This window comes from Pleurodeles waltl, chromosome 1_2 (genome assembly GCF_031143425.1).
Source record: "Pleurodeles waltl isolate 20211129_DDA chromosome 1_2, aPleWal1.hap1.20221129, whole genome shotgun sequence".
NCBI lineage: Eukaryota > Metazoa > Chordata > Amphibia > Caudata > Salamandridae > Pleurodeles > Pleurodeles waltl.
Window position 1 is genome coordinate 881,380,993 of NC_090437.1, and position 22,357 is coordinate 881,403,349.

The following is a 22,357-nucleotide window of genomic DNA, read 5'->3' on the forward strand; positions in this document are numbered from 1 at the left end:
TTTCAGTAAAAACAAGTCACCTAATATCGTTGATTTAACAATCTTTTAACAAGCTTTACCCTGTGATAATTCTGGGAGGATACATAGCAGAGTTTTTGCCACATAATGTGACCACAGAACCAGTTTGAAATGATTGCTCTTCCACAAATCCTTGCACTCTCTTCCATCTTATCCGCACTGGTGTCATGAAGAGGAAATAATTTACAGGAAGAATTTCCATCGGTAATATAAATGGAGGTAAAACTAGGGATCTGTGGTAGCCATTTACAGAAAAGATTACATTATTAATAATCCTACCATGTAGTTATGATTCATCGTCGTCTTCTTTTAATAATAACAATGATAATAATAATAATTACTACTAATAAAAATAAGTGGAATAATATTAAGTATGATTGTTATTATTTCCATTATTATTATTATAATTAATAGTAATAGTAACAATAATACTAACGATGCTAGTCAAAAATAATTATACTGATAATATTGATATACATGTATATATATATATATATATTTTTTTTTTCAGTGCTCCATTCCTACCATTGAGATCCAGTCCTGCAGTGTACCTGGGGTAGATAAAGCTTAAAGGGACACTTTACTGCTCACGATATGAAACAAGCATTGGCAAAGCCAAAAAGTCTGGCTTTGGTATTTAGTACAGTGTTTTCATTATTGCTAGCACATGCCACAAAATACAATGCCAGCTAAATGTGGTCACAATAGGCTTACAATATAAATGTGAAATTTAACAAAAATCTCTGTAGCTGTTTTGGTAGTATTATTTTTCAATAGCAAGCCTTTCAGATAGAAAAGGTAATTTAATAATATTATTTTTATTATTATTGGTGTATTAGTCAGGAATAAATAAAGACCTAACCATGCACTCAAATATCTGGCAACTACAATGTTGCAATTTAATTTACACACTTTATAACAGCAACTTTAAAAAGAAGACTGAAAATAAATCACCATTTAACTAGGTACCAGATTGCAGGCAAAAGGCAATAATTCAAAGATTAAAATGTGCATTTTAAATCAGCACTGTCAATGAAGAGAACAGTACTGTTTTGAAGTGGGTGTGAAGATTGTGCACAGGCTTTATTCAGACACTCAAAGTTAAGGGAGCCAATGAGTAAAGCGGGCTGAACCACTGGTCCCTACTGTAGGCTCTTAAGCAAGATGTGAATGACAATTTAACAGACCAATATATGAAGCCCGCTCACCAAAAGCCCCTCTTTCATGTATATTATCTATGATTTGTTTCAAGGCAACAAAAGTCTGGAGAGACAGCTAAAGATGTCTCAAAAGCTAGATGTGAAAATGAAATTAACTCATTGCTGGCATTAAAAAAATTGTGTGGGACTTCATGGCTCTCATCTGTTCTGAAGGTCCTATCTGTCACCAATATGAATTTGTCTGCTCAATACCTGCAGATAACCAATGGACATGAAGCTACCGCTGCTGACAATGAGCTATTATTGCTGAAGTGCAGCACTCTTATGGAGTGTGTGTGTGGGGAGCAATCGAGTAAGGTGGAGGAACAGCAGTCTGGACCCCTTGTATTATCGCACTCTATATAGCCAGATTAATTTAACAAAATTTGTCTTTATTAGTTGCTACCACCAAGTGTGAATAATTACCAATCTGCTTTGGCAGTAATATTTGAAGGATTCAAAGTTGCTCCCAGCAAAATTGTGCATGCGAAAAATGTTGCTACAGTTCTACCAAGAAAATATAGCAATTAATTTGCTAACTTGAAGCACAACATGTTTATCCAGACAGAGTAAATGCTAGTAAGAATTGTATTATATTGTAATTGCACATATATCACACTTACTGCCCTGACTAGGCGTTGGAGTGCTGTATGTGGAGTACTGTATGAAGTATGTTCTAGGCCTTTGTATCATAGGCAGTGCATTTGCTAACAGTGGTCTCTGGGGTCAGAAAGGAAGCAGTGGGAACAGAATGTAACTAGGACACTTAGAAACATGCTTAATATGTGCGTTTTCTACTTTGCATTTTCCCTAGCCCACCAGCAGCAGAAAGGATCATTTTGAGGAGCAAAATGTGGCAAAATAGATCATCATTGTGATTTCATTTTGGACCAAATGGTGCGGTGTAGATTCATTATTTGTAAAAAAATAAAATAAAATGTAAAAAAAAAGGTGAATAAAAGGGCCCAAATATTTCTCAGAAGGCCACTGCAGCTTTCACCACCTACTGTCACTGACAGTGCTGCCAAATACCACTACCAGCAAAAATTCTGGTATTAATCTATTTAATAATGTATATAAAATTAAAAAGCATCTGCTGATGGTTACAAATATACAGACTGTGCCACCATGTGTTGGACTGTCATAATTATTTACTGGGGAAATAAGTGCTGATGCTGAGTACAAGCAAACACGAGATCAAATTAAGCACTGAATGGAGGAAGATGTTACTTTCGCTACCTCTCACTAAACTGCCATCAAATTCATTCTTTAAAAAAGCATAACACTATTATATTTTCATTTCTATATTTATCTACAAATGTCACAAAAGTGTTGCATACCTGGTGCTACTGGCTTGTCTTTTTCAATAATCTGGTGTAGGCGGCCGACGAGTTGTGAAGCCAGCTGGCAGGGATCCTTCAGAAGAACTTTCCTGGACAATTTGAGAGCTTCAAGTAACAGATTCAAATCAGCTGTTGGTCTATTATATAAAAAGGGGTGACACAAAGTGAGGATGTTATATGTGTGTAGGCATATGCTCGGCATGAAGAAGAACTGGCTTTAGAGAAGATACCTAATAGGTGAACTAGTCAAAGCATAGACATTAGCTAGCGTCCCATACGAGACCTTGTTGACAGACAAGCTTAAGAGAGCACTACTCCATTCATGAAATATCATATCAACGACTAACTTATGAAATGTTGTGTTTGATGCCTGATCTCACATCATTTCGCCTCAGTACATATTACATTTGTAGGGACTTGTGCAATGGAAATCTGCGACCAGCATAACATAGCCTCTGCAAATCCTGGTACAACAGAAACACATGGTCAGGATGGCCAGATAAATATAATTTTTAGCCCAGAGGGACAGAAATCCTAAGAGTTCTGTAGCTCTACTTGTGTTGGTGCTGTTTGGATAAGAGGGTAATGTTCTATATTTGTGGTGCCCTTAACAGAAAATCTCAGGGAACCAGATACATAAACACCTAAAATCAGCATTTGCAACTTTCCTTACTGGACATAATTTTTACATTCTAATTGGCAGACTAAGAAGCTGTAGATATTTACGTCCAAATGTGAAATTTATGACTGAAGAAAAATGAGGCATGGCAGAACTTACGCACTTACTTTTATGGGTAGAGGAAAAAACATTTTAATTAATATAATAAGACTTTATAGACAGTTACACTCGTAGGTCTAATTTATGACTGGACAAAAAGCTAGTATGGTAGAATTTCTGCTGTCACATTTGTAGGGGTAGGGTAAAAAACTCTAATTACCAGAATCAGAAGTTGTAGACATTTACACCCGTAGAGATAGTTATGACTGGAGAAAAAACAGGTATGGCAGAATTTCTGCAGTGACATTTGTTGTGGCAGAGTAAAAAAGGGTGTTCTGCTGAGTGAGTCAGTGGAGTAATGCCACTTAGGCATAACTTGGGGGTATTCACAAAACGTCCCAATGATTTTCCACTCCATTTGCATACAGAAAAATTCTCCAAAATGGCTGTAGTAAGTATGTACTTAAGGGATGCAATGGTGCTCCAATCACCAATCCCATAAATATGCAGCATTAGGGCTTTTAAGAAAGAAAAATAAGTTTGAAGGGCTAATGCACATTTTAAGTCTCATTTGGTCTAGTGGATTGTCTGCCATGCAGCAGGATTAAGATTGGAAATCTATGATACATAGATTTACTCCTCAGAATTACAGAACATCCCAAAAACTTGTAAAATCAAAGGCGTAATTCTACAGAGTAGAAAACGACTCGACAGCTTCTTGAACAGTGTATGTGAATTTTAATTAGGCACCTAAAGAGGCCATTTAGCAAAATGTCAGCTAATTCAAGTAAGTACTTAAAATATAATATGTAGGTAATTTCCCCCTATATTTAATCAGTTAAATCTAATGACATGTAAGAGACAAAAGTGCTTCAAACACCCAGAGAGATTGAATATTTGCACCAACATACTTCTTTATTTATAACAGAAAACATTATTTAGGAGACCGTAGTTAGAAAAAGGAGAAGAAATGGGGACAGGTGGATACTGTCCAATTTATAAAAGAAAGAGTTCTGCTGAAGTTTGCAAAGCTTACTATAGATACAACAAGTGTGCCAGAATAGTTACTTACAACAAACTGAGGTAGCTTAGAGACATTGTATCTATATATACCAGTTCAGCTGTTTAGGTAAAAGTTCAAAGCCCATCAAAGCTAACTTAACCTTGTTATCTTCTGAGGTTGTTGAACTGACTGAATACCATTAAATTGGTAATAAAATATGTTATTTACAGTGATCCACAGTGTGCAAAAATAATATATAACAAAAGTTATCATTATTATCATATGTCCGTGTGTACTGATGGCTGTGTGAATGAACTATGCAGAAGTCAAACGTATTGCCTTTGTCAATGTTTGTGGATCAGCTGCCCATATCCACGGTCCTCGAGGTACAAAGAATTAGCCCACTATTTTGTATACCTGCTGCACGACGATTACTGAGCACCTGATAGTTTCAAACCAGTCCCAGACACAGAACAACAGGCTGGCCAGAACACAATGGGCATCCAGTGGCATTGTCTCTTGCAAGTCCGTTCACTACGCTACACACTCAAACCCAAATGATAGGGCAAATGTATATTTGCTATTCTTTTTTTAATCATAGTTTGGTTTTCAGGATTTAAACTGCAGTACCCATAACTTTAAAAAAGATTGCGTTACCACAGTTTAATTTTCTCGCTCTACAGTCTGGGTCAGTGGTTATGATACTTTTTATTATTTCCAGCTGCTTCTCCGAATACACATTACACATTGTTTTTCAATGTTCATTGCTCTTTCTTAAGACAACTGAAAAGCCTGGGTCTTATATACAGTTTGGTGGATAGGGTACATCATCCGAACCGGAAGGATATCTCGTACGCCAATATAGAGCTGCATCATAGTCAATAACACTTGCAATTCGTTGCACAGGATATCCACCATGTTTTAACAGAGTATACCATCTGCCAAGTTCTAAATAAGGGCTAAAGTTCTATGACTATTGGTCTGTGAGAGTGGATGAAGCTGTTGCACCAGATTCTAAATGGAAGAACAGATGTAAAATCGAAGGGGAGATTGTCTTATCAACACCAACCCAAATAGAAGTAGAATGCATGCAATTATTTAACTTATAAAAGAATGCTACAGCCTCTGTATTGATTCAACCATCAATACAGAGTCTGCCCTCTGTATTGATGGTTGAATGTCTTTCCGACAGCCTCTACTACATTACACCTCGACTTTAGATTATGCAGGTGACTCTTCTACATAAGTTGGCTGTCCACAATCATGCCTAGATAAAACCTACTTTAGTTTTAGAACTGTTTATGTATTACACATGAATTGTGCTTGCATAGTTGTCAGAAAAGCAAGATGTTTGTTTTTTCATATTAATTTCTAACTTATGTTCAGAATTGTAACTGTCTCCTATGGTTAGCAATCATTGTACTCCTCTTTGAGCATTAGAAAGTGGCAATAACTAACAGTCTACTCTCAATTACACATTCTGAAAATATCCTCCTGCTGCTTAATTATTTACATATTTTGCACTGATACAAAGCACTTTGCACCAGTTGCATTTATTAACTGGTGTAATGTTGATTTCGCACTGATTATTTGGTGCTAATGGTGCCTTTGCTTTTGTCATTCACAGCCAATGCTTGCCAGATCCAAATTTGTGTTAAATTTCCAAGCAGTGCTGCAGCATTGCGCAGCACTTTTTCAATTTTATGAATCTTAACTTCCTAATTTTTATCCTTGGATTGGAAAAAAGATTTTAAAGCTGCAGTAATTTATCACTTTCGTGAAGGAAACAGGACAGTTCTATGGCAAGACAATGTAATGCATTATTGGGCCATCAGTAGAAGTATGCCAGCAGTGTATAATGTATATATAAAAGAAAGTCCACACGATTGGGAAGCAGGCCGTACCTGGTGCTTCACTGCAGCCTAGAGACTTCATAATATTTGCAAATGGCTCTACGGTCAGCTGTGCCATCATCCGAGTGGATGAGCAGCAGCGTGCACACCAGATGAGAGAGGGAGAGAGGTTAATACCCTCTTTTCCATTGTGGTGTATGGAAATTGAAGAAGGGCTGTCTATACACTAAATTGGTGAAGGATCACTGTACTGGCTGTCCTTCTCCATGGTTATGGTCATTGGAAATTTAGAAAGGAGTAATCTCCTGTCTCCTACAGCTCAGACAAGGACTGGGATAGTCAAGGTCGTGGCAACGACCCCCAGTCCCCTGGAATAAGTGCTTTAGTAGCAGGAACTCACATGTTACATCCAACCGATTCCCCCATCCAAACCACCAGATTTGATCAATTTTATGTCAAAGTTGTGCTGCAAAATGTCATATTTAGTTCTGTTTTTCTTTCAAATTTTCCCCAGGGAGAACCCTCTCCTCTTTGTCCTACGCTGCCTAAACCTCCGTACATGTGGTTAGGCTTAGTCACTTGCTCACTTAAATCCCAGGAAATTATTTACACCCTTCCACTTTAAAACTCCACCAGCCGATACAGGGAACAGTCAATTTAATTGTTTTATTCCCCTATTCTGACCTGAATATCTTGTAAAAGGGAAGCATTACTGCACCTAGGAAACACCAAGCCTTTCAGAACTGGTATGTAGTAGGTGTGGTATTGTCTCCAATAATACTGGGCCACATGGAAAGATGGCTTAATTTACATAATTAGATTGAAGAAACAGGGTGTTTTCATTTTCATAGATGTTAATCATTTTGAAAACACAAAAGGTTGGAACAGGGCAGCATCCTGTCAACCAAGAAACTGCAGCCATCTGGAAAGAGCTATTTGAGGACAATTGTAGAATATGGAAATTAAAGGGGGTATTAGAATGTATATGTTTCAAATGATTTGTGTTGACCTTGTTTGGGGTGCAGTGCCACGGCAAACTCTTGCTCATGCACTCATCCACTCACCAGTACAAGCAACCAGTAGTAAGACTCAGCAAATGGAGGTCAGGTGTGTCTACTCTTTCAACAGAAGGTCTCAAACTAACCACCTGCAAGTATAAAACGTTGCTGCACCCCTCTTAAAGGGTCCTACATTTTTCAAATAATTATAAGGGAATCCTCACGTGATCAACTAAGGGCAGCTAGTGAAGACTTAACTTCTCTAGGTTGTTTTTGAAATCACTGAGATTACAAAGGAAGTCGCAGATGACATGTTCGTATGTTTTGCATGTTTAATGTGAACAGGATACAGCGTATGACTTGTGTAAACTTCTACAATACTATTTCGGAACTGCCTGCATGCTTTCCCCCACACAATGCTTCACACCTACCTCAAGAAGGAAATCTAAGGTCAGCATTATAGCTAGCCTGTGGATCTCGGGTCTGACCTGCTCTACAATTACAGTCTCTCTGCCCTCTGTCAAAACCATAACAATCAATGCATTGTATACAATATATAAAATTCTATAAAAGAAGGACAAACAAAAAGAGAAAATGCTATAAAATCTTTGAAATAAATATACAACTAAAGTGCGATGTGCCAAGATTTAATTTTTTTTATTTTTTTGCTTACAATTCTAAAAACAGTCAAGGGGCGGAGTGACCATTAAACTAACTTTGCAGACACTTGATGCCCGAGGCGCAGTTGATGTTACATGCTAACTCAATGTGTACAGCCTAAGAACCTGCTGTTGCGCCTACGGTCTTCTCTTTTCCTTTTTTAACTAAGTCGTCTTAAAATATGTCCTTCCACGTGCTATAACTTTGTCAAAACTTTAATACGCGACTAAAAAAATAAATGAACACTTAAAAATGAGTCAACTGTCAGCTAAGGTGTGTCCTAAATAGTAAGTTTACGCTTGTGGTGTGGACAGTCAAAAATTTGATGAATCTGCAGATTGACTGTGGATCGTGAGGGTCAAACATTGACATCACAGCTGGCCGACAGGAACGAGTGCCATTCCTCTCGAAGATTGGTTTTAACAGTTGTCGTCGTGCTTCCTTTAAGGCCGGACAAATACAAATCAGATGGACCATGTCTTCCTTGGAACCTTTACATAACCTACAGGAAGTTTCTCCTCCATTCTTCCAAGACGGTTGGTCCGCTCTAGACGGGAGAGCGCCTAGACGAAGAGCCAGCAAATGACGCTTGATGTGTAGTGCAAAAGTTGAAATCAGATATTGTGATGGCGCCAAGGTGGTATAAGTGTGCATAAGAAGCCAGGCGTGCGACCGTTGTGCAAATTTAGATTTATCAGCTAAAAAGGACTGCAATCTCATTTCCTTTTTTAGCGCTCAACACAACAGTGGATATGAGATGTTGGAGTCCCACAGGTGCATCATTTCTGTCTCTTGAAGAGAGTTATACAGATACCTTTTATATACTAATTTTAGATTATTGCTCACTGAATACCATAAAGCCATGACTAGGGGGCTGGTCATATTTTTTCTTATTTTGTACCAGGATTTTATTGTATGCGCTTTCCTGCCCAACTGCTGTTGTATTAGGCCAAATTCTAGCCTAACCTGTGCGGGAGAAGCGGAGCCAGGAAGTTTAAAGACCTGTTTATACATTTTTATTTGTTGTTGGTCCAGGAGCAGGGCGTCCTTCTCATATAAAGCTTTGCTTCCATATGTAGTGGCTGGGAGGAATTTGGCCAACATAACAGACAGTAACGGTTTATACGATGGGCCTTTTAATCTTTTTGCTAGGGTACAGAAAGCTAACGTTAAAGCTTTGCACTTCTGCGCAATGTAGCGCTTCTGCGGCACGAGATTGGCCTTGTGATCGATAATGATGCCAAGGTATTTATAGCAGTGAGTTGTTTTAAGGGAAATGCCATTCAACTTTATATTGTTAGTTAGATTCAAAGGACATCCCATGGACATGGTTTTGGTCTTTAAGGTGTTAACTTATAATTTGTTTGTCTTTGCGTATTCACCTAAAGTAGTGACCAACCGATACAGCCCTATTTTCGTGTGGCTTAGCAGAACAATATCGTCAGCGTATGAAAGGTGTGATAGGGTCAAACTTCCCATCCTTGGAGAGTGCGAGTTGGTTGCATCCAGCTTCAAGGAGAGATCTGCTGTGAAAAGGTTGAAGAGGTGCGGGGCCAAAACACAGCCCTGTTTTAGTCCTATATTTTTTGGTATCCTCCTAGAACTTTTTTGAGCCATCTGCTACCTTGACCTGTACCCAAGTTTTATCGTATAGCATTTCTATGCATCTGAGAGTATGCTCTTGCAGGCCCCACCTTCGCAATTTGCTCCAGAGAAGTGCCCTATCGACTTGGTCAAAAGCACTTTTGAAGTCAACGAAACATAATGAAAATGTCACTTACCCAGTGTACATCTGTTCGTGGCATTAGTCGCTGCAGATTCACATGCTGTGCATAGTCCGCCGTCTGGTGTTGGGTCGGAGTGTTACAAGTTGTTTTTCTTCGAAGAAGTCTTTTCGAGTCACGAGACCGAGGTACTCCTCCTCCTTTGTTTCCATTGCGCATGGGCGTCGACTCCATCTTCGATTGTTTTCCCCGCAGAGGGTGAGGTAGGAGTTGTGTATGTTAGTAATAGTGCCCATGCAATGGAATGAATAAGTATGTACAAAATAAAGTTTAAGTAATATATTTACAAGTGTACAAATGTTGAAGATTACTTCCATACGGCTACAGGCTCCCGGGGAGGCGGGTGGGCGCATGTGAATCTGCAGCGACTAATGCCACGAACAGATGTACACTGGGTGTTAGAAATGGGGTTTTTGGTTGGCAGTCAGGTTACCCTCTGTCCAAGCAAAAGCCCTCACTCTAGTCAGGGTAAGTCACACACTATCCAAGATTATCCTGTGCCCACCCTCTGGTAGCTTGGCACGAGCAGTCAGGCTTAACTTAGAAGGCAATGTGGAAAGTATTTGTGCAATAAATCATACAATACCACCATATAGCACCACAAAAATACACCACACAGTGTTTAGAAAAATATATAATATTTATCAGGATAATTGTAGGTCAAAAAGAATAAAGTTGCAATGGAAAATTGTAGAAATATCACAGGGAAGTGATATAAAGTGTCTTAAGTCTTTAGAATGTAACAAAAGTCTCTTTCAAGCACAAGTACCTGGTTAGGAGTGGAAAAATCTCCTCAGAGGGCCACAAGAGAAGAGGTGTGTGGAAAAAGGGTGTGTGCGTCGATTTCTCCCCAGCACACACGGACTTGCGTCGTAATTTTCCACGCGGGGAAGTCGGGCGTCGTTTTCCGGCGCGTGGACAGTCTCTTTCTGTGGTTCGCGGGGATTACCAGATGTCCCGGGTCTGTGCGTGGATTCTCCTGCTTGTTCTCCGGCTGTGCGTCGATCTGCGGGGCTGCGCGTCGAATTTACGAACTCACGGCAGGCGTCGCGTCGATTTCTCCTCTAGACTTCGATCTGCGGGGCTGCGCGTTGAAATTACGATCTCACGGCAGGCGTCGCGTCGATTTCTCCTCTAGAGGTCGGGCGGCGTTGTCCTTGCGAGGCCGTGCGTCGGATCTTCGATCGTCCCAAGAGCGTCGCGTCGGTGTGCGGCGTTTTTCTCGCCACGAAACAAGCTGTGCGTCGAAATTTGCGGCGCACGGAGCGTCCAAGTAAAAGAGAGAAGTCTTTTTGGTCCTGAGACTTCAGGGAACAGGAGGCAAGCTCTATCCAAGCCCTTGGAGAGCACTTTCACAGCCAGACAAGAGTTCAGCAAGGCAGCAGGGCAACAGCAAGGCAGCAGTCCTTTGTAGAAAGCAGACAGGTGAGTCCTTTGAGCAGCCAGGCAGTTCATCTTGGCAGGATGTAGTTTCTGGTTCAGGGTTCTTCTCCAGCAAGTGTCTGATGGGGTAGGGCAGAGGCCCTGTTTTATACCCAAATGTGCCTTTGAAGTGGGGGAGACTTCAAAGAGTGGCTAAGAAGTGCACCAGGTCCCCTTTCAGTTTATTCCTGTCTGCCAGGGTCCCAGTAGGGGGTGTGGCAGTCCTTTGTGTGAGAGCAGGCCCTCCACCCTCCCAGCCCAGGAAGACCCATTCAAAATGCAGATGTATGCAAGTGAGGCTGAGTACCCTGTGTTTGGGGTGTGTCTGAGTGAATGCACAAGGAGCTGTCAACCAAGCCCAGCCAGACGTGGATTGTAAGGCACAGAAGGATTTAAGTGCAAAGAAATGCTCACTTTCTAAAAGTGGCATTTCTAGAATAGTAATATTAAATCCGACTTCACCAGTCAGTAGGACTTTGTATTACCATTCTGGCCATACTAAATATGACCTCCCTGCTCCTTTCAGATCAGCAGCTGCCACTTCAACAGTGTATGAGGGCAGCCCTAATGTTAGCCTATGAAGGGAGCAGGCCTCTCAGTAGTGTGAAAACTAATTTAGGAGTTTTACACTACCAGGACATATAACTACACAGGTACATGTCCTGCCTTTTACCTACACAGCACCCTGCCCTAGGGGTTACCTAGGGCACACCTTAAGGGTGACTTATATGTAGAAAAAGGGGAGTTCTAGGCTCGGCAAGTACTTTTCAATGCCAAGTCGAGGTGGCAGTGAAACTGCACACACAGGCCTTGCAATGGCAGGACAGAGACAAGGAAAAAGGGGCTACTTAAGTGGGTGGCACAACCAGTGCTGCAGGCCCACTAGTAGCATTTAATTTACCAGCCCTATGCACATAAAGTGCACCTTACTAGGGACTTATAAGTAAATTAATAGTCCAATCAGGTATGATTCCAGGTTACCATGTTTTAAGGGAGAGAGCATATGCACTTTAGCACTGGTTAGCAGTGGTAAAGTGCGCAGAGTCTATAAACCAGCAAAAACAGTGTCCAAAAAAATGGAGGGAGGCAGGCAAAAAGTTAGGGGTGACTACCCTAAGGCTGTCAGGTCTAACATGTGTCCCCCCCAGCTGAAAGTGGGGAGAGCTACCCGACCTCCTGGGAGCTCTCATCGCTAAGGCGGAAGTACCTGGAGAGACCATCAGCATTGGCGTGGTCAACCCCTGGGCGATGTTCCACCGTAAAGTCCATCCCCTGTAGGGAAATGGACCACCTCAAGAGTTTTGGATTCTCACCCCTCATCTGCATGAGCCATCTGAGGGGCCTGTGGTCTGTCTGAACCCGGAAGTGAGTCCCAAACAGGTAGGGTCTTAGCTTCTTCAGTGCCCAGACCACAGCAAAAGCTTCTCGTTCAATAGCACTCCACCTCTGTTCCCGTGGTAATAGCCTTCTGCTAATAAAGACTACCGGTTGATCTCTGCCCTCCTCATTCAGCTGTGCTAGGACTGCCCCTATGCCATGCTCTGAAGCGTCTGTCTGCACGATAAATTCCTAGGAGTAGTCAGGGGCCATGAGTACGGGGGCCGTGCACATGGCTTCCTTCAGGGCGTCAAAGGCTTTCTGACAAGCCTCTGTCCAATTCACCAACCTAGGTTGCTTCTTGGAAGTGAGTTCTGTCAAGGGTGTTACAATGGTACCATAGCCCTTGACAAATCGGCGGTAGTATCCTGTGAGGCCTAGAAAGGCTCTCACCTCCGTCTGTGTTCGGGGTGGTTGCCAGGCCTTGATAGTTTCAATCTTGGCCTGGAGTGGCTGCACCTTGCCACCACCCACTAGGTGTCCTAAGTACACCACGGAACCCTGCCCAATCTGGCACTTACTGGCCTTGATGGTCAGGCCTGCCTGTTGCAGGGCCTGAAGCACCTCCTTGAGGTGAAGCAGGTGTTCCTCCCAGCTGGAACTGTAGACAGCTATGTCATCCAGGTAGGCTGCACAGAAGGCATCCTTGCCAGCTAGGACCCCGTTAACCAACCGTTGGAAGGTAGCGGGGGCATTTTTCAACCCAAACGGCATCACCCGGAACTGGTAATGGCCATCCGGGGTTGAAAATGCGGATCTTTCCTTGGCCCCCTCAGTTAGGCCGATCTGCCATTACCCTGAAGTAAGATCAAACGTACTCAGGAACTGGGCAGCGCCTAGCCTGTCCACGAGCTCATCAGCTCGGGGGATGGGGTGAGCATCAGTCCGTGTGACTGAGTTGAGACCCCGGTAGTCCACACAGAACCGGAGTTCTGGCTTCGCACCTGGGGCAGTAGCCTTAGGGACCAATACCACTGGGCTGGCCCAGGGACTACTGGATTTCTCAATGACCCCTAGAGTCAACATCTTGGAGACCTCCTCCTTGATGCTGGCCTTCACCTTATCTGACAACCTGTAAATTTTGTTTTTCACAGGGAGACTGTCACCGGTGTCAATATCATGAACACAGAGGTGGGTCAGCCCAGGAGTAAGGGAGAACAGGGGGGAGAACTGCTCCAACAGCTCATAACAGTCTCCTTTCTGATTTAGAGTCAGGGAGTCAGACAGAATGACCCCGCTTACTGACCCATCACCTTCTTGGGCAGAGAGGAGGTCGGGGAGAGGTTCACTCTCCTCTTCCGTTCCTTCATCTGTGACCAGAAGCATGTTGATCTCCGACCTCTCAAAATGAGCTTTTAGTCGGTTCACATGGAGCACCCTTAGGGGATTCCTAGGGGTTTTGAGGTCCACTAGGTAAGTGGCCTCCCCTTTCCGCTCCTTTATTTCAAATGGGCCAGACCAGCGGTCCTGGAGAGCTCTGGGCTCTACTGGCTCCATTACCCACACTTTGTCTCCAGGTTGAAACTCTACCAGGGTGGCCTTCTGGTCATACCATTGTTTCATCACCTCTTGACTGGCCTCAAGGTTATCTTGGGCTTCTTTCCAGAAGCGGGTCATCTGGTTGCGGAGGGCCAACATATAGCTGACCACATCCTGAGGGGGTGTCTTTGGAGCTTTCTCCAATCCCTCCTGGACAATGCTTAAGGGTCCCCTGACAGGGTACCCATAGAGAAGTTCAAAGGGACTGAACCCTACCCCTCTCTGGGGGACCTCTCTGTAAGCAAAGAGAAGGCATGGTAAGAGGACGTCCCACTTACGCCTCATGGCCTCAGGGAGGCCACCAATCATGCCTTTCAGGGTCTTGTTGAATCTCTCCACAAGACCATTCGACTGGGGGTGATAGGGTGTGGTGAACTTGTAAGTTACACCACACGCATCCCACAGAGACTTCATGTATGCAGACATGAAGTTAGTGCCTCTGTCAGACACTATTTCCTTGGGGAATCCCACACGGGTAAATATCCCCATCAGGGTTCTGGCCACCACCGGTGCAGTTACTGTCCTCAGAGGGATTGCCTCTGGGTAACGGGTGGCATGGTCCACCAAAACCAGGATGAACCTGTTGCCTAAGGCAGTTTTGGGGTCCAAGGGACCAACAATGTCGATGCCCACCCTTTCAAAGGGGGTGCCAACGACAGGAAGTGGAATCAGGGGGGTTTTAACCCTTTTTCCTGCTTTACCACTGGCCTGGCAGGTAGGACAGGATCTGCAGAACTTGTCTGAGTGTGTCCTCATTTTGGGCCAATAAAAGTGGGTGACAAGCCTGTTAAAGGTCTTGCCCTGCCCCAAATGTCCTGCCAGGAGAATGTCGTGAGCCAGACCCAGTAGGAAGGTTCGGTAACATTGGGGGACCACCAGCATACGTGCTGCCCCAAAGCCCGGAACCTTAGGCTCACTGTAGAGGAGATCATTCTCCCAATATAGGTGGTGATCGCCAGAGGCGTCGCCGGCTGCCTGGTTTGAGGCTTGTTTCCTCAAACCTTCTAGAGTGGGACATTCTTTCTGCGCCTTGCAGAATTCCTCCCTGGTGGGTCCACCCTCAACTTGCCAGCCAGCAAGCTCAGGTAAGTCACCTAGGGCGGCAATGTCTTCCCCAGTTGGCTCGGAAGCCTCCTCCTCAGGAGCCCCGTCAGCCACTGTGGGAACAGCTGGGGCCGGTTTCCCGCACCCCTGGTCCCTCCTCCTGGCAGCTCTCTGGGCCATCGTTCCAGGCTCCAGATGCCCTTGACTTCCCTCTCGGTCAGCCATGGACCGTGTGGTCATGCAGACCCACTCAGGTAACCCTAACATCTCCAGGTGAGACCTGAGCTCCACTTCTTTCCAAGCAGTGTGCTCAAGGTCATTGCCTAACAGACAATCTACAGGCATGGCAGGACTCACACCTACTTTCAGAGTACCAGAGACCCCCCCCCCACTCAAAGGGAACCAGAGCCACCGGTAGGTGACTCTCGCGATTGTCAGCGACTCTGACCTGGTGGAATGTATTAGGTACTATCTGCTCTGCTGACACCAGCTGACTCTTGATAGTAGTCATACTGGCTCCTGTGTCACGCAGAGCCTCCACCCTCTGCCCATCAATGGTGACCCACTGCCGGTACTTGGAAGTATTTCTGGGCATGTGGGCCTTGGGCACCATTTCTCCTTCTCCCAGGGACACTAGGGAAATCTCTACCTGCTCCCCAAAGCTAGTTGGGTCCATCTCCCCCCCGAGTGCTACACTAGTCAACCCAGGTGCCTGTCCGGTAGTGGACGGTGCCCTCTTGGGGCACTGTGGATCGCCTTTGTAGTGACCATATTGGTAACACTCCATGCATTTGGGGCTAGATTTTCCTGACTTGTCAAATGTCCCTGGCTTTTTCCCAAATTTGGAAAAGGAAGGGTTGCCACCCCCTCCCTGGGAATTCTTTTGGGGGCCTTTAGAGAGTTCCTTATCTGTAAGTTTATCTCCCCCCTCTTTCTTCTGTTGGGAACCCTGACCACCTTTGTGGGAGTCCCCCCCAGGTACCTTTTTGGACACTCTGGTGCTAACCCAGAGGTCCGCCTCCTCAGCAAGCTTCCTGGGATCAGTCAGCTTACTATCCACTAGGTGCTGGCGCAAATCTGTATAAGTAACATTAAGCATATGCTCTCTCAGGATCAAGTCATATAAACCTTTATAATCTGCTACTTTGTTGCCCCGCACCCATCCATTCAGTGCCTTACTAAAGAAATCAAAGAAATCTACCCATGTTTGTGTGGTTTGTTTGGTGCTGTCCCTGAACCTCTGACGGTATCCCTCAGGGGTCAGCCCAAACTTGGCAAGTAAAGTGGCTTTCTGGAGTGGGTATGTGTTTTGATCCGGTGGATCCAATGTGAGAAGTGTGTCCCTCCCCAATGGCGGCACATAACCCCACATAGCTACCCCCCATTGCCCTTCAGGAACCTCATGAGCCCTTAGTGCAACTTCATAAGCAGCTAACCATTTATCTATGTCATCTCCCACCACAAAACTGGGAACCACATTTTTGGGTATACGAACCTTCTTTTCTCCAGCAGGTCCTGTCTGTATGCTGCCACCATTATTGCTGGATTCAGACTGTCTTGCCTTGATCTCCAGCTCCTTGAGACTCAGTTCATGAGCCAACAATAGTTTCTTTTCAGCCAAAGCTCTTTCAGCTTCCACTTGTTTGGCTGCTCTTTCAGCTTCTGCTTGTTTGGCTGCCCTTTCAGCTTCTGCTTGAATCTGTTTGGCTGTTCTTTCAGCTTCAATCTGTTTGGCTGCTCTTTCAGCCTCAGCTTGTTTGGCTTCTCTTTCTGCCCTCCTCTCCTCCTGTTGCGCCTCAATTTTCAGTTTTGCCATTTGCAATTGGAACTCCCTTTCCTCTCTCCTTTCCTCTGCGGTCAGGCTTTGCATGGAGACACTGCTCTCTGGTCTGGAAGGGTGCACAATTGCAGTGGTAACACCATCCATAGATAGTGAAAATCCTTCTGAGGGGCCATTTTCTGGCTCCCCTTCCTCATCATCCTCTAAATGGGCTTCTGCCCAGGCCCTCAGCGCCACTTGAAAGTCCTCCTTTCTGGAGGCCCCTTGGGTGGGTACCCTTAATGCCCTGCAGAATCCTCTTAGTTGTTTGACCGTGTATGTATCCAACTGGACTAGGTCAAAGTCCCCTGTCTGAGACCCAGTCAGAGACATGTTGAGTGAGGATTTAGTTTTTGAAAATTGTCAGGAAAAAACGGATTTTCAAAAAGAGATAAAAACCAAGTTGACCTTCAACTGTGGGTAGGTAGTGAAATACTTAGCTACTGTATGTCACTGCACAAATACAAGTCCTATCCTCACCGCTGATCACCAATGTTAGAAATGGGGTTTTTGGTTGGCAGTCAGGTTACCCTCTGTCCAAGCAAAAGCCCTCACTCTAGTCAGGGTAAGTCACACACTATCCAAGATTATCCTGTGCCCACCCTCTGGTAGCTTGGCACGAGCAGTCAGGCTTAACTTAGAAGGCAATGTGTAAAGTATTTGTGCAATAAATCATACAATACCACCATATAGCACCACAAAAATACACCACACAGTGTTTAGAAAAATATATAATATTTATCAGGATAATTGTAGGTCAAAAAGAATAAAGTTGCAATGGAAAATTGTAGAAATATCACAGGGAAGTGATATAAAGTGTCTTAAGTCTTTAGAATGTAACAAAAGTCTCTTTCAAGCACAAGTACCTGGTTAGGAGTGGAAAAATCTCCTCAGAGGGCCACAAGAGAAGAGGTGCGTGGAAAAAGGGTGTGTGCGTCGATTTCTCCCCAGCACACACGGACTTGCGTCGTTATTTTCCACGCGGGGAAGTCGGGCGTCGTTTTACGGCGCGTGGACAGTCTCTTTCTGTGGTTCGCAGGGATTACCAGATGTCCCGGGTCTGTGCGTGGATTCTCCTGCTTGTTCTCCGGCTGTGCGTCGATCTGCGGGGCTGCGCGTCGAATTTACGAACTCACGGCAGGCGTCGCGTCGATTTCTCCTCTAGACTTCGATCTGCGGGGCTGCGCGTTGAAATTACGATCTCACGGCAGGCGTCGCGTCGATTTCTCCTCTAGAGGTCGGGCGGCGTTGTCCTTGCGAGGCTGTGCGTCGGATCTTCGATCGTCCCAAGAGCGTCGCGTCGATCAGCGTCGGTGTGCGGCGTTTTTCTCGCCACGAAACAAGCTGTGCGTCGAAATTTGCGGCGCACGGAGCGTCCAAGTAAAAGAGAGAAGTCTTTTTGGTCCTGAGACTTCAGGGAACAGGAGGCAAGCTCTATCCAAGCCCTTGGAGAGCACTTTCACAGCCAGACAAGAGTTCAGCAAGGCAGCAGGGCAACAGCAAGGCAGCAGTCCTTTGTAGAAAGCAGACAGGTGAGTCCTTTGAGCAGCCAGGCAGTTCTTCTTGGCAGGATGTAGTTTCTGGTTCAGGGTTCTTCTCCAGCAAGTGTCTAATGGGGTAGGGCAGAGGCCATGTTTTATACCCAAATGTGCCTTTGAAGTGGGGGAGACTTCAAAGAGTGGCTAAGAAGTGCACCAGGTCCCCTTTCAGTTTATTCCTGTCTGCCAGGGTCCCAGTAGGGGGTGTGGCAGTCCTTTGTGTGAGAGCAGGCCCTCCACCCTCCCAGCCCAGGAAGACCCATTCAAAATGCAGATGTATGCAAGTGAGGCTGAGTACCCTGTGTTTGGGGTGTGTCTGAGTGAATGCACAAGGAGCTGTCAACCAAGCCCAGCCAGACGTGGATTGTAAGGCACAGAAGGATTTAAGTGCAAAGAAATGCTCACTTTCTAAAAGTGGCATTTCTAGAATAGTAATATTAAATCCGACTTCACCAGTCAGTAGGACTTTGTATTACCATTCTGGCCATACTAAATATGACCTCCCTGCTCCTTTCAGATCAGCAGCTGCCACTTCAACAGTGTATGAGGGCAGCCCTAATGTTAGCCTATGAAGGGAGCAGGCCTCTCAGTAGTGTGAAAACGAATTTAGGAGTTTTACAGTACCAGGACATATAACTACACAGGTACATGTCCTGCCTTTTACCTACACAGCACCCTGCCCTAGGGGTTACCTAGGGCACACCTTAAGGGTGACTTATATGTAGAAAAAGGGGAGTTCTAGGCTCGGCAAGTACTTTTCAATGCCAAGTCGAGGTGGCAGTGAAACTGCACACACAGGCCTTGCAATGGCAGGCCTGAGACAAGGAAAAAGGGGCTACTTAAGTGGGTGGCACAACCAGTGCTGCAGGCCCACTAGTAGCATTTAATTTACCAGCCCTATGCACATAAAGTGCACCTTACTAGGGACTTATAAGTAAATTAATAGTCAGGTATGATTCCAGGTTACCATGTTTTAAGGGAGAGAGCATATGCACTTTAGCACTGGTTAGCAGTGGTAAAGTGCGCAGAGTCTATAAACCAGCAAAAACAGTGTCCAAAAAAATGGAGGGAGGCAGGCAAAAAGTTAGGGGTGACTACCCTAAGGCTGTCAGGTCTAACACTGGGTAAGTGACATTTTCAGCTCGGTGGCATGTGTAGCTGCAGATACACATGCTGTGCATAGACTAGTAAGCAGTTATCTCCCCAAAAGCGGTGGCTCAGCCTGTAGGAGTGGAAGTAGTTTGAAATAAAGCTCCTAGTACGGCTTGACCTACTGTGGCTTGTTGTGCGGATAGCACGTCTACACAGTAGTGCTTAGTAAATGTGTGAGGCGTAGACCATGTGGCCGCCTTACATATTTCGTTCATTTGAATATTTCCTAGGAAGGCCATGGTAGCGCCTTTCTTTCTGGTTGAGTGTGCCTTTGGTGTAATGGGCAGCTCTCTCTTTGCTTTAAGGTAGCAGGTTTGGATACACTTAACTATCCATCTGGCAATACCCTGTTTTGATATTGGGTTTCCTGTATGAGGTTTTTGAAATGCAATAAACAGTTGTTTTGTTTTCCTAATTAGTTTTGTTCTGTCAATGTAGTACATTAGTGCTCTTCTGATGTCTAATGTATGTAGTGCCCTTTCAGCTACTGAGTCTGGCTGTGGAAAGAACACTGGTAGTTCTACTGTTTGATTTAAGTGGAACGGTGAAATAACTTTTGGTAAAAATTTAGGATTGGTTCTTAGAACTACCTTATTTTTGTGTATTTGAATAAAAGGTTCCTGTATAGTAAACGCTTGAATTTCGCTTACTCTTCTTAGAGATGTAATGGCAATGAGAAATGCAACCTTCCACGTTAAGAATTGCATTTCGCAAGAATGCATGGGTTCGAAAGGTGGACCCATGAGTCTTGTTAAGACGATGTTGAGGTTCCATGAAGGTACAGGTGGTGTTCTTGGTGGTATAATTCTTTTGAGGCCTTCCATAAACGATTTAAATGACAGGTATCCTAAATAGTGAAGTTGAATGGGTGATCTGCAGGTATGCAGAAATTGCTGCGAGGTGTATCTTTATGGAAGAGAAGGCCAGATTTGATTTCTGCAAATGTAGTAAGTATCCTACTACATCCTTTGGAGATGCATGTAATGGTTGAACTTGATTACTATGGCAGTAGCAAACAAATCTTTTCCATTTACTTGCATAGCAGTGTCTAGTGGATGGCCTTCTAGCCTGTTTTATGACCTCCATACATTCTTGGGTGAGGTTTAAATGTCCGAATTCTAGGATTTCAGGAGCCAGATTGCTAGATTCAGCGATGCTGGGTTTGGGTGCCTGATCTGCTGTTTGTGTTGTGTTAGCAGATCTGGCCTGTTGGGTAGCTTGACATGGGATACTACTGACAGGTCTAGTAGTGTTGTGTACCAGGGTTGTCTTGCCCATGTTGGTGCTATTAGTATGAGTTTGAGTTTGTTTTGACTCAATTTGTTTACTAGATATGGAATGAGAGGGAGGGGGGAAAAGCGTATGCAAATATCCCTGACCAATTCATCCATAGAGCATTGCCTTGAGACTGCCTGTGTGGGTACCTGGATGCGAAGTTTTGGCATTTTGCATTCTCCTTTGTTGCAAATAGGTCTATTTGAGGTGTTCCCCAAAGGTGGAAGTAAGTGTTTAGAATTTGGGGGTGAATCTCCCATTCGTGGACTTGTTGGTGATCTCGAGAGAGGTTGTCTGCTAGTTGATTCTGGATCCCTGGAATAAACTGTGCTATTAGGCGAATGTGGTTGTGAATCGCCCAATGCCATATCTTTTGTGCCAGGAGGCACAGCTGTGGCGAGTGTGTTCCCCCCTGTTTGTTTAGATAATACATTGTTGTCATGTTGTCTGTTTTGACAAGAACGTATTTGTGGGTTATGATGGGTTGAAATGCTTTCAACGCTAGGAACACTGCTAACAATTCGAGGTGATTTATATGCAACTTTGTTTGATGTACGTCCCATTGTCCTTGGATGCTGTGTTGATTGAGGTGTGCCCCCCACCCTGTCATGGAAGCATCTGTTGTTATCACGTATTGTGGCACTTGGTCTTGGAAAGGCCGCCCTTTGTTTAAATTTATACTGTTCCACCATAGAAGCGAGATGTAAGTTTGGCGGTCCATCAACACCAGATCTAGAAGGTGACCCTGTGCCTGTGACCATTGCGATGCTAGGCACTGTTGTAAGGGCCTCATGTGCAGTCTTGCGTTTGGGACAATGGCTATGCATGAAGACATCATGCCTAGGAGTTTTAATACCATCTTTGCATGTATTTTTTGTGTCGGATACATGGCTTGTATAACCTTGTAAAACTTTTGAACCCTTTGTGGACTTGGAGTGGCTATCCCATTTGTTGTGTCGATTGTCGCTCCTAAGTATTGTTGTGTTTTGCACGGCAGAATGTGTGATTTTGCATAGTTGATGGAGAAACCGAGTTTGTAGAGGGTTTGTATGACATACTCTGTGTGGTGTGAACACTTTGTTAGGGAGTTGGTTTTTATTAGCCAATCGTCTAGGTAGGGGAACACGTGTATTTGCTGCCTTCTGATATGTGCAGCTACTACTGCTAGGCATTTCGTAAATACTCTTGGTGCGGTTGTTATACCGAACGGCAACACTTTGAATTGGTAATGTATTCCCTTGAATACGAACCTTAGGTATTTCCTGTGCGAGGGATGTATCGGTATGTGGAAATACGCGTCTTTTAGATCTAAGGTTGTCATATAGTCTTGTTGTTTTAGCAGTGGTAATACGTCTTGTAGCGTGACCATGTGAAAGTGTTCCGATTTGATGTAGATGTTTAGTGTTCTGAGATCTAAGATTGGTCTCAGTGTTTTGTCTTTTTTTGGTATTAGAAAGTACAGTGAGTAAACTCCTGTGTTCCTTTGTGTACGTGGTACAAGTTCTATTGCGTCCTTTTGCAGTAATGCCTGAACTTCTAATTCCAGAAGGTCTAAATGCTGTTTTGACATGTTTTGTGTTTTTGGTGGGACATTTGGAGGGATTTGGAGAAATTC

The 22,357-nt window shown here is 44.2% G+C and overlaps 1 protein-coding gene across 2 annotated transcripts in view; it reads right to left on the bottom strand.

Annotated features, from left to right (window-relative positions):
* Positions 1–22,357, bottom strand: part of LOC138245589 (uncharacterized) — a 1,324,589-nt gene that overhangs the window by 987,084 nt on the left and 315,148 nt on the right. For both annotated transcript variants that reach the window (XM_069199313.1, XM_069199321.1), the window contains one exon: positions 2,558–2,697. In XM_069199313.1, coding sequence (XP_069055414.1) covers positions 2,558–2,697 — 140 coding nt within the window. The remainder of the gene's footprint in view (positions 1–2,557; positions 2,698–22,357) is intronic.